The sequence below is a fragment of the Bufo bufo genome, chromosome 6 (genome assembly GCF_905171765.1).
Source record: "Bufo bufo chromosome 6, aBufBuf1.1, whole genome shotgun sequence".
In the NCBI taxonomy this organism is placed as follows: domain Eukaryota; kingdom Metazoa; phylum Chordata; class Amphibia; order Anura; family Bufonidae; genus Bufo; species Bufo bufo.
In genome coordinates, this window is record NC_053394.1 from 309585175 (window position 1) to 309601464 (window position 16290).

At 48.1% G+C, this 16290-nt stretch overlaps 1 protein-coding gene across 1 annotated transcript in view; it reads left to right on the forward strand.

The window, feature by feature from the left end:
- LOC121004023 (embryonic polyadenylate-binding protein) overlaps nt 1–16290 on the forward strand; it is a 90550-nt gene that overhangs the window by 28602 nt on the left and 45658 nt on the right. Inside the window, exon 5 of the mRNA XM_040436049.1 lies at nt 11381–11475. Within this exon, the coding sequence (XP_040291983.1) occupies nt 11381–11475 (95 nt within the window). The remainder of the gene's footprint in view (nt 1–11380; nt 11476–16290) is intronic.

The window sequence follows — 16290 nt, forward strand, 5'->3', positions numbered from 1 at the left end:
ATAGCCCCAAATATTTAAACTTGCCCACCCAGGGTATCAAACTATCTGCCTGCACACCAGAGAGTGCCTGTCCGTCTACCGGCATCAAGGCAGACTTCTGCCAATTTATCCGAAGCCCAGAGAAGCCACCAAATCTATCTATTAAAGCCATGGCCGCATCCAAAGAGCCCCAGTGTCACCCAAAAATAACATAGTGTCATCAGCATACATTGCCACTTTATTTTGCGTCTCACCATATCTAAACCCCACAATATGAGGTGACAGGCGGACAAGGGCTGCAAGTGGTTCAATTGCTAAAGCAAACAACAAGGGTGACAATGGGCACCCCTGTCTGGTGCCTCTGGTCAAAGAAAAGCTATCTGACAGCCCCCCATTAGCTCTGATCCGTGCCTTTGGACTTGAATACAACACTTTCACCCAATGAATAAATCGAGCACCAAAGCCCATGACTCTCAAGGTTTCCCATAGGGTAGTTCAGTCAACACTGTCGAACGCCTTGGCGGCGTCTAACGCAAGGTAAGGGCCCTATCACCTCCATTATCAGCTGGAATATTCAGACTAGCATATACTCTACGGATATTTATAGCAGGCTCGATTTCCCAGGCATAAAGCCCGTTTGATCCGGGTGCACTATAGTTAGTAATACCCTGGACAGCCTGTTCGCCAACACCTTCGCCAGGAGCTTCACATCTGCTGTTAATAGCGAAATTGGTCTATAGGAATCAGGAACTTTTGGGATCTTTCCCAGGGCTTAGGAATAACTACTATGATAGCCTCCTGCATAGAATGTGGTAGCGAACCCATCTCCAGAGAATGTTCAAGAACCTTAAGTAATTCAGGAAGAAGTACCCCCCTGCAACTTTTTATACACCTCCACTGGTATGCCGTCTGCCCCCGGCGCCTTACCATTCGCCATCCCCCCAAGAGCTACCTCTAACTCCTCCAGCGTGATCGGCTCTTCCAGTCTCTCTCTATCTTCCTCTGATAACACTGATAGCTGAGCCTCAGCCAGAAAGGCGGACAAGGCCTCCTCCGAGCTAGATGCCTTGGAAGCATAGAGAGAGACGTAAAAACCTTTTAGAATGTCTAATATCCCTTTTGTATCCTGGCTACTATTCCCATTTCCATCCATTAGCTCTTGTATACAGGAAGAACCCCTCTGTGCCTGAGAAACCACTGAGAGCAGATGCCCAACTTTCTCTCCCTCCTCAAAAGATCTTTGGCGGTAAAAACTACGTTTCCTCTCTGCAGCCTGTAGTAGATGACACCTCAGTTGTTCCTGAGCTACCTCCAGCGCCTCACTATTAGCCATGGTGGGGATTCTACACAAACTCCCTTTCAGCCTCTGTTACTTGTACATGAGCTTAACATCTGCCTCTCTGGATTTAGATTTATGCTTACTAATTTCTTTGATCAGTACCCCCCCCTCTCAAAAACGCTTTCATGGCATCCCAGACTCGTGTATTGAAGCCGTCCCTCCATTAATAGAAAAGTACTCCCTGACCTCCAGAGTAATCTCAGGACAAATCACCAAGTACATTCAACCAATGCGGGTTACATTTCACAACCTCGGTCCCTGCCTAAGCACGCCCAGGCACAAATCAATCTGCACCAAGGAATGGTCAGACAACGACCGAGGGTGATAAATAAACATCCCTTATCAGTGGTAGCATAACATCATTAACAAAGCCAGATCATGCGTGATAGTGAATGATGCTAGCAGATCTACATGAAAACACCCGCTTATTACCGGGTTGCGCAGCCTCCAAGCATCAAGTAAAAACCAGTTTCCCTCAAAATATTCTTTAGAGCCCACACCCCTCCCCGGTGCATCAACTGGCACCTTTTACCCGACATCTATCTATGGAGTCATTCAATGTACAATTAAAGTCCCCCACTAGCAGCCACGGCAGTCAGGGAAGTCCGCCACAAAGGTCAATAATATCCCGTATCAAAGGGGAAGCAAACGGTGGAGGCACATACTCTGCACTAACTACACCACCTGGATCCCATCAATCTTGCAACCCTACACACCACCCCATACCTTGCCCTCAGCATCCACACATTGCTTCAGATGTACATTACCTTATATCTTTATGCCCAATCACACTTACGCCCCTGGAGTGAGAGGAATGGATTGCATGTACCACATGTTCCTACCCATTTTTGTTCAGCCTCTGCACATTATCATTGGGACAAATGCGTTTCCTGCAGGCAGCAGATAGCTGCTGAAACCGACCCAAATATTGAAATATACATTGTCGTTTTCGTGCATCAGCCATTCCCTCACATTCCAGCTCAACACTTTTATCACCTGTGTCATGATGAAAGATTACGGCATGTTTGAATCTCACACCCCATACTAAAGTCACTCTCTCATAATTCACGCCCCTCACCCATCTCTGACCCGTCACCCTCCCCCCCCCATCCCTCCCCTACCCCAGTGATCAGGCTACTTTGAACAGTAACCCCAACCCCCCCACTCCCAAACATCCAACTCTAACTCAGGGCAATCTGTAAGCACCATGCCCAATGCTGAACAAAAATCATTTCTGATTCCAACACTCTCCCTCAGGTAGAGAATCCTCTCCACAACTGGGAAATACATTTCTTATCCCAACTTCCTACTCCTGCATCAAGGATCTACCATGTGGTAGCAACACATCAATACACTTTATAACTGGTATAACACTAAAGTGACATTAGGGTGCAATCCTATGCATAATAAAGTGAACACAAACTGCAAACTGTTTCCCTTCAAGTTTCCAGGGCTCCACTTCTCAGTTGCTGCTCATGGACGGTCCAGCCACTGTGTTGCTTTCTTCAGGGTCCTCAAAAATCTGGTGGATCCAATGCACCACTCGCAATCTAGAGCCGGGAACAACATGGCGTACGGAACTTGTAGCACTCTGAGCCTTTTCTTTATATCTATAAATCTGCTCCTCCTCCGCTGCACCTCATAGGAATAATCCGGAAAAATGGACACTCTGACCCCATTCAGGACCATCTCATCATTGTCCCTTGACTGGCGTAGGATAGTGTCCCGATCTTTAAAGTGTAGAATCTTACGCCAGTTATGGGACGAGGAGGCCTGCATGGCCGGGAGCGGCCGCGAAGGGACTCTGTGCGCCCGCTCAACCGCGTACAGGGAAGATAGGCCCTTCTCATGGAATAACTGGTGCAACCATTTCTCCACAAACTCTGTAGCATTGGCCCCCTTCTGTTTTTTTCTGGCATTCCAACAATTCGCAGATTCATTTCTCCGCGATCTGTTCTCTAAATTCATCCGCTTTGGCGTATAAGGCAGCTACTATCTTTCCCATTCATTTTTTTATGCCATTTGCAGAGGTGAATAACCGTCTTCAGTTGAGGACACTCTCTTTCCAAATCAGACGTGCGCTCAGAAATCTTGTGCAGGTCGTGCCTGATATGGACACATCTGATCGCAGGCTGCCAACTTGTACTGTGAGCACTTTAAGGGTACTGTTTGCAGCTTGCACAGCCACATTATATCTTTCATGTGGGCTCCCTTGTAGAATCAACCCGCAGGTCTACTGGAACTAATGCAGGGGCATGCAGATTTGGATATCGGCTGACCGGCAAAACCCGGGCTCATCACCGTCCATGGATCCGTCCTCCTGATCAGAGGAGGTAGGTATATCAGTCCCTTTATCGCTAGCCGAATCGCCCACTCCACCGTCCAGTCTGGCATATTTGCTGAGTTTAGCAGCCGCGCTCTGGCTCACCGTCTCCTGCAGCGCCGACACCTCTCCACCTCCGGCGCCATCTTGGCCCTTCTCCAGGCGGTCTTGTTTCGCCAGTTTGGACGATTTCCTCGGCATTTTCAGGCTCCCGATTTTGTCACCACAATCACCGGACACCTTCCTCTCCCCAGGTAAAGTATTTTCAGGCAGTTTGAGTGCGCTTCCAGTGTAAATGAGCAGGATCTTAGCAGGAGCAGTGAACAGTGCGTCTTACTCCATGCACTCACAAGCCACGCCCTTCAGCATGTATGTACTTAACAGAAGGCATCAAGCACTCATCCAGCTTCCTTTAGTTAAGTGGTCTTGCATGGCAAGACCACTTACTGTTATCTCACACATATATTCTTATTATTATAGCCAAATTTACCACTCTAACTCCTCCCACAGTTTTTACACTACATAGACAGTAATATACCGAAACATGCTGATTGTTCCTGATTGGTGTGCTATTACTTTGTGGAACGTTTCGGCGAATGGTTCACGAAATATCGGCGTTTTTGTGGCGAAATTGGTCCCATAGGAATGAATGGCGGAATGTTCAAAACTAGATTGGGAGCTGAAAAATCAGGACATAATTTCTAAACTGCCACCACTCCCTACACAAATCTTATATCAAAACGTTCAGCTATCCCTGCTGCAACTAAAAATGTCCACGGCTAAGCCATAGTCCTGATAGTTTTCACAATATGACCATTTGTTTGCAACTCACGCCTCCCATTGACATTCATTGAAACTCCACTCTAGCCACCTCAAATTTGAAGAGCAATTTCTAAACTATGCATCACAATGTAGCTCTGGGTCTTTGGATTCTCACAATATAAAGCTCTTCGCTGTAGGATTTCGTTTTTAAACTAAAACTGTTTGAAGATGGCAACCACCAGTGAAGTGAGCAAGTTGGAGAAGTTTGTTTCTCGCCCATATTCATTGGGGGACACAGGAACCGTGGGTATAGCTATGTCCTCTAGGAGGCGTTCACACTAGATAAAGCTGTTTGCTCCTCCCCTGGCAGCTATACCCCCTCCAGCCTGGAGAGAGAGCTTCCGTTTTTTATAGTGTCAATAGGAGGCAAGACCTCCCTGCTCTGCGGGGTGTCTCCTAAAGATTTTTTATTTTAGTTTTTTATTTTCCTTCTTTCCAGCTGGGAAACAGTGGTCGTCTTGCCTCCCTGCTCTCCCGGGGGAGCACGCCAGCGTTGGTCCACCACGCTGCCTCCTCCCCCACAAGAAGACAAGGTGGACCAGGGCAGCCTCGCTCCCTGCATCCCGCCAGCAGAAGGTTCACCTAGGTCCGCTAAAGAGAAGACCTTCCCGCCATGCCAGACTCCTGCCACTCCGGTGCCTGCTGAAAAGGTGACCTTGCGGGTCCACTTAGGGAGGGTGAAGAGGATGAAGATGAGGTGAGTACACGGGATTAGGTAAGTATGTTTTTACCCTCTTCCCCCTCCCTCCCTCTTTGGTAATTGTTCCTAGGATTCGGGCACCAGGAAACAAGCACGAGCCTTTATTTATGGTAGCACCAGGACTCCCTCTCACTCCCCTCTAGGCCGACGGCTTTACGGGCACTAGGGGGTTAATAACATCCAGGCAGGCGCTGCTTCACACAGTGGGAGGCCGTGTGCAGGGGATCAGTGATTCAACTGCGGACCGGGAGCTGGTGTCAGGTAAGCGCGCTGCCCTCTCGGGTCCCAGCTACCACCAGTTTCCGCCCTTTCGGGAGCAGGCACCTGGAAGGGTTGACACCCGAACGATGTCGGCCGCCGCAAGCATTCCGGCCCACGCTCTTCCTAGTCCGGGTTTAACACCCCCCGGCCGGTGGGTGGGATCAGTGACGCAAGCGGACGCTCCGCTCTCGCTCTCGCTCAAGGTCCCTCTGCGCCCCTGCCGACCGACAGCTCCGGTCGGCCGTGCGTAAATACTTAGGCCCAACCGCAACTAAATCCCCCGCTGCGGACCGGGAACATGCATCGGCGGACAAGCAGGGAAGGGAGCGGAGAAGGCTCCCCCCTATATGTTATCTGCTGGTGTCAGGGCACTTAGGGGGTTCATAACATCCCTGGTAGGGAGTGGGGGTGTGCTCTGGCGCGAATTCTTCCCACCTCTTGCGGCCGGCACCAGATTATCTGAGGATTATATCTCCAGTACAATGTGCCTTAAAGTTAAAACAGTTAACCCCTTCCTGCCTCTCTGCCCACTTGACGTTGGGCATCCTAGTTTCATAAAAATAAAATTAAAAAAAATGTGCGTTCATACTGGCCCTTCTCCCCCTCCTCAGCCTCTTTACCGCAGGACCACCCTGTCTGTGTGGTACCAAGCTGGGCCCGTGTCCTATACGGACAAAGGAGGACCTCTAATAGTTCCCAATCCGCCCTCCAGGGTCATTGGTTGATAATCCTCCACCTGCGTAGATCCAGGAGGACAGCTGAGGTAGAACTGCGCGCAAGCGGGCCAGAGCAGAACATTTCTACTCGGTCACCTCCACACCACCACCTTTCCTCCCTAGGGTCTCGCTCAGACGCACCCTTCCATCCTTTCAAAGGTTCGGTCCGAGGGGGGGGGGGGGGAACAGTAATTCGGTCTCACTCGAATCCGTTGCAATCTTTCGCGATTGCGTCCACGGTAGCCAGCAGTTCTTGTTGTCTGCGTTACCCCCTTCCTCAGGCGGAGTATTTGCACCACTGCTGCATACAATACTTACCTTGGGCATTATAGGTGAATTAACTGGTAGAGCGCTTTTTTCAGTGACGCCAGTAGGCGTTTCCCCTTCCTTAGGTGACGGAATTGCATTTCCACTGGGTACAGTGCTTACCGTATGCATTAGCCTCTTCCATAGGGGGCGTTATGGCATTATCCCCGGTTAGTGTTTACCGTAGGCATTACCCCTTCTATAGGTGGAGTAAATGCACTCTCACTGGGTACTGGATTCGCCATATGCATTACCCCCTTTCATAAACGGCGTAATCTCTACCGTTGCATTCAGTTCCTGCTGTAAGCATAACCACTTCCGCTAGAAGCACTTGTTGTATACATTACCCCTTCCATAGGCGGAGTAATTGCATTACTACGGATACAGTACTTGCCTTACATTTTGCCCCCTGCGGTAGGTGGACTAAGTACAGTTACACTGGTTTTAGTGCCGTACGTATGCATCCCCCTTCGGTAGGTGGCAGCATTGCATCTCCACTGGGTTCTGTACCTGCCATATGCATTAGCCTTCTCCCATCACCGTGCTTCCTGTTGCATTTCCCCTTCCACAAGTGATCCGCTTACAGGGGAATACCTAAGCATCTTGGGTTGATGCAGTTCAACTACGCCACGGCTCTAGAAGCCTTAGCTTCTTATGTGGGGCGTGGCAGCAGTCGATACCCGCGGATGCCGCAGCTCTGCATCTGTGGTGTATGGGTGCCACCAGTGGATACGGTCGCTGTTTCCACATGGTATCCTTCTTATCTTTTGGTGCTGGTTTGGAGCATGGTTGTGACATCCTCTCACTTCTTAGAGGGGTTGCCTAGCAACACTTGTGTCCTAGAGACCACCCATCTCCATGGGCCTCCTCTGTTCCAGTCGGTCAGGACATTGTCCTCATCAATACGTAGTGCATATGCCATTTCGCATAATATGGGGAGTACGTTTCAGCGAGTTGAGTGTTCACTGACTTTGTAGTCCCCCTCAGCTGGGGGTTCTACCCTGACGCTAGCTTGCTGTTGCTCCTGTTCAGAGCCCTTCCAGGTGAAGTGTTAAGGCTAGCTCTACTTAACTGGGGCAGTATGGTGCCATGGCTTCTACGGGATAGCCTCACGCCTCCCCCTTAGTTTTGCGCCGTCGGGGTCAGGCGCTGGCTACTTCTGGGAGAGTGGTATTTGCGTTACCTCTACAATGGTTCTTACTGCACAGCTCCTTCGTCAGGTGGCGGAGTCTTCTAGCTCTCAATTGGTGGCCTCTGCGGTATGGCCCCCTCCTCCGCTGGGGTATGGGCTACCGATACAGTTGTGGCTCCCCTTGCTTGGCTTCCTCCTCAGGCAAACTTTTAACACGTCCACTAATCCCTGGTTGCATCTGCATTTGCACGGGGTATTCTTTAGTGGCCTTCTATTCCAGAGTTCCGGACATGGCTGGTGGGATGTGGCGCACTCCACATCTCTCCTTCTACAGGTGAATCCTACCCATTGGTCCTGGGTGTGCTACCTGTATCTATATTACCTCTCAAGACATGACTAATGTCTAGGTCACTTAGGAACAAGTGGGCGGCACTGTGCTTCAGTCGGGGTCCAGGTGCACGGTCAATAGGTTGATACCCCAGATACTTGCAATAGAAAGACCAGCACTCCGTAATTCCAATAATGAAGAAAAGCTTTCTTTATTCGTCACCCATATGTGACGCGCGTTTCGACACCAATCTGTGTCTTTGTCAAAGTACAGCTGATAACAGCTGTTATCACCTGTACTTTGACAAAGACACAGATTGGTGTTGAAACGCGCGTCACATATGGGTGACGAATAAAGAAATCTTTTCTTCATTATTGGAATTACGGAGTGCTGGTCTTTCTATTGCTAATGTCTAGGTCACGTCAGCCTTCTGGTGATCATACTTCCCACCGCCCATTCCGGGGGTAGACTACGAGACTCCCCACACCAGACGGAGCAGGGTAGCTGTCACGTCTTGCCGCGCTGATAGATGTTCCATTCCTGGAACGGGACACCCTTCTATTTCTTCTTCCTCCTCGAACAAACGGCTGCTTGCCTCTCCCTTCTGTATTCGTGGACTGCAGAAGGTGTTTGAGGCAGTCTGTCTACGTTGGAGTCTCCCGGACGTGGACTTGATGGCTTCGAGACTGTCTCGGAAGCTTCCCACCTTTCTCTCCTGAGCAGGAGATCCGGAAGCTTGCGACGTGGAAGCCCCGATTTCCCCTTGGCAGGGGTTCTCCCTCCTTTACGTTTTCCCCCCTTTCCCCTCCTACCCAGAGTTCTACGGAAGAGTAGGATGAAGGGTATTCCGACTATCCTAGTCGCCCCGGGGATTGGCCGTCGCACGTGGTAGCCGACTTCGTTCTCCTTCTAGGAGACGTCCTTGGTCACTGCCACTCAGAGATGGCTTTCTTTCGCAGAGTCCGGTCTTCCATTAGTTTTTAAGGTCTCTACGTTTGCCGGCGCGGCTATTAAGTCCGCCATTCTACGTGAAGAGGTTTTTCGGCGGATGTCATCTGCAAGCCTGTATCGTCCAGGATCTATTACAGGACCTGGAGGTCCTTCCTGGGTTTCTGTGGAAGCCGAAATGTTCCGCCACTTCGTTTTTCTCTCCTCACGGTCCGGCCTTTCTACAATCAGGGTTGGACCTTGGTCTGCACCTTAGTTCTTGAAGGGTCAGGTGTCGGCGCTTTCTATCCTTTTAGAGCGCCCTCTGGCACATACGTCATCCTTTACCGCCTTGGGATCTGAATTTAGTCCTCTCAGCGCTCCAGGCTTCCCTTGGAGCCCTTGCGAGAGATTTCTGTTCTACTCCTGTCCTGGAAGGTAGTTTTTTCTGGTTGGCGGCGCTCTCCTTCCTATCCTATCCTTCCTGGTTATTCATAGGGACAAGGTGGTTTGCCGGCCTGTCCTTTTTCTTCCGAAGGTGGTCTGACTTCCATATTAACGAGGAAATTGTCCTTCCCTCACTGTGCCCATCTCCTTCACACCCTAAGGAAAAGGAGTTGTGCAATTTCGACGTTGTCAGAGCTCTGAAGATCTATTTAGCAGCCTCCGGTCCCTTTCGCCGTACGGATACCCTTTTTGTAATTCCGGCGGCTCCTCGAAAGGGATTGGCGGCTTCCAAGGTGGAAATCGCACGCTAAATTCTGTCTACAATTGCTGAAGCATACCGTGCCTGAGGCAGGGTTCCGCCCTTAGGTGTCACGGCTCACTCCACCAGAGCGGTGGGTGCATCTTGGGCTCGGAGGAATCACGCTTCGGCTGCACAGTCGTGTAAGGCGGCGACGACTCCTTACACACATTCACAAAATTTTATCAGGTGGATACTTTGCATCGGCGGGCGCTGCCTTAAGCCGCTTGGTCTTGCAGGCGGGAGGCCTGCAGGGACGATTGCTTCCATGGGTCTGTGGTTTTTCCCTCCCTGTGGACTGCTTTTGAACGTCCCACGGTTCCTGTGTCTACCAATGAATAGGGGCGAGAAAAGGAGATTTTTGTGTAACTTACCAGTAAATCTCTTTCTCGTTCTTCATTGGGGGACACAGCACCCACCCATTATTGTTCGACCACAGAAGTGGCAGTTGCTGGTTTGAACCCCGTTGGGTCTTTTGGCATGGTTGGTGTTCCATGTTTTTTCTTTGGTTGGCTTGCTTCTCCTACTGCTTGTACACAAACTGAAGCTCTTTCTCCAGGCTGGAGGGAGTATAGCAGCCAGGGGAGGAGCTAACGGCTTTATCTAGTGTCAACGCCTCCAAGAGGACTTGGCTATACCCACGGTTCCTGTGTCCCCCAATGAAGAGTGAGAAAGAGATTTTACTGGTAAGTTATACAAAAATCTCCTTTTTTAACCGCTCTTCTCTGCCCTTGCTGTAGAGTGAGTTGCCATAGGAACCCAGGTGTATGAGCAGCCAGCAGAGTGACAAAAGTTAGTGTGAGCTGAAAAATCAGGACATGATTTCTAAACTGCCACTACTCCCTCATTTTCAAGCCCACCTACACATCTGCTGCTAATGTTTTTATAAATGTATGTTTTAATGTAACAGTGAAGCACTTTGGGCAACAACATTGCAATTAAATGTGCTATATAAATAAAAGTTGAAATGCATTTCTCACTCTATCAAGCTTGCCATGTACACTTTTTAAATTTGATCAATTGGTTAGTGTAATGTTTACCATCTTTACTCTCTCGACACAGTTACTCTGCCTACTCCATAAAGTTACTTTGCCCAGTCCAACCTTTCCACAGTTACTCCAGCCACTCCAACCGCACAACAGTTACTCAAGCCACTCCATCCAGTTACTCCGCCCACTCCAGTTGTAGACTACTGGTGGAGGCAAGAACACTTCACACAATTTCCCCAGAAATTGTAGCTTTTCTAGTTTGGTTTACAATGCTCACATATTGCTTTTATACTTTGTAATATATTCACTGTAAAAAATGTGTTCTCTGAGCGCTGATGTCTGCTTGCAGGTGTTCCTCTTTAAAACATGTCCACTGTGTTCTCCTCCAGGACTTCTCCCCTACTGTGGAATCTCCTTCCTCAGGCTATTTGACACGAACTCGTCTCTTGAGAGAAGCCTATAATCTGTCACTGTATCACTACTTCATACTGTCCAGGCTGTATATGGAGGGTTCTCTCCTTCTATTAGGGGTTACTTCAGACTGATTTGGTGCATATGTTGGAAACATTGTCCAGAAAAGTCAGGTATGCTGTGGATGTTCACATCCATCGTATGGCAGTCATGTTGTGGATTCCCCAGCAAAATCCTCATGTAACACATGTGGATTCTGCCGCTAGGACATTCCAGCGGAGGTGGACACTCTGTAGCATGTTACATTTTCTATTGTCAAGCTTTTGCATCTTTGTTCTCACCTCGCTATTTACCATACTGTATAGTGCCACAGAATAAAAAATATGTAGTTTTCTTCCTTAGGAAACACCTTAAGTGTAAAAGTAATGATGGATGACAGCGGACGCTCACGTGGATTCGGTTTTGTTAATTTTGGAAATCATGAAGAGGCACAGAAAGTAAGCGCTCATATCTGGTGCAGCATTGTGATTGGTAACTGATAAACTACGTAAAAGCTTTTCTTTTTACAAACAAAATTTTACTTCCTGTCCCCTAATCCTTTTTTGTTCCTTATTTCAGTCCAAGTGTTGCCAAAAATCCTGTGTCCAGAAGGCATTAATTTTGTTTATTCTTATACAAACACAGATTAGCCTCTGTCTTTGAGGCAGCTTGCTGAGATGGAACCTTCCGCAATGCATTGTCTGCAGTGCAAGATGTGACATGCTAAAACAACCCTCCGTTTCAAGAAAAAAGATTTACATTAACCGGGGAGCAAACAGAACACTTACCTGTTGACCCTACTGTTCACCTTTTGAGCTGTGGATCAACAGTTTCCAAGGCTCTTCTACCATCCAAGATGGCTGCACCACTTCCAATACACTTCCTGCTACCCTTGGGTTGCTCACATACACTGAACAAAAATATAAAAGCAACACTTATGGTTTTGCTCCCATTTTGCATGAGCTGAACTCAAAGATCTGAAACATTTTCTACATACACAAAAGACCCATTACTCTCAAATATTGTTCACAAATCTGTCTAAATCTGTGTTAGTGAGCACTTCTCCTTTGCCGAGATAATCCACCCCACCTCACAGGTGTGGCATATCAAGGTGCTGATTAGACAGCATGAATATTGCACAGGTGTGCCTTAGACTGTCCACAATAAAAGGCCACTCTGAAATCCAGTCAGTATCTGGTGTGGCCACCATTTGCCTCATGCAGTGCAACACATCTCTGTCGCATAGAGTTGATCAGGTTGTTGATTGTGGCCTGTGGAATGTTGGTCCACTCCTCTTCAATAGCTATGCGAAGTTGCAGAATATTGGCAGGAACTGGAACACGCTGTCGTATACGCCGATCCAGAGCATCCCAACATGCTCAATGGGTGACATGTCAGGTGAGTATGCTGGCCATGCAAGAACTGGGATGTTTTCAGCTTCCAGGAATTCTGTACAGATCCTTGCAATATGGGGCCGTGCATTATCTTGCTGCAACATGAGGTGATGGCCGTGGATGAATGGCACAACAATGGGCATCAGGATCTCGTCACGGTATCTCTGTGCATTCAAAATGCATTCGATACTTTTGTCCCGGTATCGATACGATACTGGGATTTCCATTTTTTCGATACTGGCTTGCGCTGCTGCGCAGTCTACTATCACAGAACATGATCGCGCTGTCAGCGCGCTCATGTTCCCTCAGCAGCACGGGAGAAGGAGGCAGTCTCTCCCTCCCCCTGTGCCGCTGCCACCAATGAGGAGAGAGGGGCGGGCGCGCACTGCACCACCAATGATAGAAGGATCTTTTTTATGGGTTTAGACTTAGTTAAGTTAGCAGGACATGTAGAGCGGCGCCTAGGGATCTCCCTGCACCTATTATTCCTGGGCGCCGCTCCGTTCGCCCGCTGTGCCCCAGTTAGTCTCCTGCTCCGTATGCTAATTACTACTATCAGAGTGATGGGGAGGAGACATCCGCTTCTCTCCTGGGCGTTCCGAGAAGGAATGCCCAGAAGAGAAGCTGATGTCTCCTCCCCATCGCTCTGATAGTAGTAATTGGCATACGGACCAGGAGACTGTAACTGGGGCGAATGGGGCGGGGCCCAGGAATAATAGTAGGTGAGGGAGATCCCTGGGCGCCGCTCTGTCCTGCTAACTTAACGAAGTCCAAGAATCATTGGTGGCGCAGCGCCCCCCTCAATCCCCCCAGTTTTAAAATCATTGGTGGCAGTGGCCACAGAGTCCCCTCACCTCCTCTCATTACTGTGTCATCAGTACATTACGAGCACGTCGGGTCCATAAATATTGGGACTTCAACACAATGCTAACATTTTTTGCTCTATACACCACCACAATGGATTTAAAATGAAACGAACAAGATGTGCTTTAACTGCAGACTGTCAGCTTTAATTTGAGTGTATTTACATCCAAATCAGGTGAACGGTGTAGGAATTACAACAGTTTGCATATGTGCCTCCCACTTGTTCATGGACCAAAAGTAATGGGACATCATCATAAATCAAACTTTCACTTTTTAATACTTGGTTGCAAATCCTTTGCAGTCAATTACAGCCTGAAGTCTGGAACGCATAGACATCACCAGACGCTGGGTTTCATCTCTGGTGATGCTCTGCCTTGTCTTCAGCAAATGAAATGCATGCTCAATCGGATTCAGGTCAGGTGATTGACTTGGCCATTGCATAACATTCCACTTCTTTCCCTTAAACTCTTTGGTTGCTTTTGCAGTATGCTTTGGGTCATTGTCCATCTGCACTGTGAAGTGCCGTCCAATGAGTTCTGAAGCATTTGGCTGAATATGAGCAGATAATATTGCCCGAAACACTTCAGAATTCATCCTGCTGCTTTTGTCAGCAGTCACATCATCAGTGAATACAAGAGAACCAGTTCCATTGGCATTTATACATGCCCACGCCATGACACTACCACCACCATGCTTTACTGATGAGGTGGTATGCTTAGGATTATGGAAGTTCCTTTTCTTCTCCATACTCTTCTCATCACTCTGGTACAAGTTGATCTTGGTCTCATCTGTCCATAGGATGTTGTTCCAGAACTGTGAAGGCTTTTTTAGATGTCGTTTGTCAAACTCTAATCTGGCCTTCCTGTTTTTGAGGCTCACCAATGGTTTACATCTTGTGGTGAACCCTCTGTATTCACTCTGGTGAAGTCTTCTCTTGATTGTTGACTTTGACACACATACACCTACCTCCTGGAGAGTGTTCTTGATCTGGCCAACTGTTGTGAAGGGTGTTTTCCATGGTCTTCCGGGTCTTTTGGTGTTGCTGAGCTCACCGATGCGTTCCTTCTTTTTAAGAATGTTCCAAACAGTTGTTTTGGCCACGCCTAATGTTTTTACTTTCTCTGATGGGTTTGTTTTTGTTTTTTCAGCCTAATGATGGCTTGCTTCACTGATGGTGACATCTCTTTGGATCTCATCTTGAGAGTTGACAGCAACAGATTCCAAATGCAAATAGCACACTTGAAATGAACTGTGGACCTTTTATCTGCTCATTGTAATTGGGATAATGAAGGAATAACACACACCTGGCCATGGAACAGCTGAGAAGCCAATTGTCCCATTACTTTTGGTTCCTTAACAAGTGGGAGGCACATATGCAAACTGTTGTAATTCCTACACTGTTCACTTCATTTGGATGTAAATGCCCTCAAATTAAAGCCGACAGTCGGCAGTTAAAGCACATCTTGTTCGTTTTATTTCAAATCCATTGTGGTGGTGTATAGAGCCAAAAATGTTAGCATTGTGTTGAAGTCCCAATATTTATGGATCTGACTGAGTGGGTTGTACACCCGAAGATTTTAGAGATTTATCACCAATACAAAATGTGCGTTTTTAACGTTCTTATCAGGCTCAATCATTCAAAATACCATCGATAAAATGCACCTGTGTTCATTGTCCATAACATACGCCTGCCCATACCATAACCCCACCGCCACGATGGGCCACTCGATCCACAACGTTGACGTCACCAAACCGCTCACCCACACGATGCCACACATGCTGTCTGCCATCTGCCCTGAACAGTGAAAACCGTGACTCATCCGTGAACAGAACGCCTCTCCAACGTGCCAGACGCCATAGAATGTGATTATTTGCCCACTCAAGTCTGTTATGACGACGAACTGCAGTCAGGTCTAGACCCGATGAGGACGACGAGCATGCAGATGAACTTCCCTGAGATTGTTTCTGACAGTTTGTGCAGAAATTCTTTTGGTTATGCAAACAGATTGTTGCTGCAACTGTCCGGGTGGCTGGTCTCAGACGATCATGGAGGTGAACATGCTGGATGTGGAGGTCCTGGGCTCGTGTGGTTACATGTGGTCTGCGGTTGTGAGGCCGGTTGGATGTACTGCCAAATTCTCTGAAATGCCTTTGGAGACAGCTTATGGTAGAGAAATGAACATTCATTGCACGGGCAGCAGCTCTGGTAGAGATTTCTGCAGTCAGCATGCCAATTGCACACTCCCTCAAGCGTTGCGACATCTGTGGCATTGTGCTGTGTGATCAAACTGCACATTTCAGAGTGGCCTTTTATTGTGGGCAGTCTGAGGCACACCTGTGCAATATTCATGCTGTCTAATCAGCACCTTGATATGCCACACTTGTGAGGTGGGATGGATTATCTCGGCAAAGGAGAAGTGCTCACTAACACAGATTTGTGAACAATATTTGAGAGTAATGGGTCTTTTGTGTATGTAGAAAATGTTTCAGATCTTTGAGCTCAGCTCATGCAAAATGGGAGCAAACCCGAAAGTGTTGCTTTTATATTTTTGTTCAGTGTATAAAATGCCACCTGCATTTTATATGCGCACCAATTGTTTTCGATGGGTCCGTGGACCACATTTTGCAAACCTATTCTGTCTTCTTGTGGAATGGACATACGGATGTGGAAAGCACACAGATCATCCATGTGTTTTCCGTATCTGTATGTCTGTTCCGCAAAGAGAGAGAACATGTCCTATACTTGTCAGGAAAATGCAGACCACGGACTCCTTGAAGTCAGTGTGTCCATAAAAAATGTGAATGCAACTGGTCTGCATCCTTATTTTGCAGATCTGCGATTTGCGGACTTCATAACTGATACGGTTGTGTGCATGGGACATTAAACTGCCAAATGCACGGTATCCATCAGGTAGTCTGAGTGACAGAACAGGAGCCCAGGAATCTGTGGATTTGCAGCTGAAAAGATATGTAAGGGTTATGTTTGCCCCAATCAATGTGATTTTTTTCTTTTTT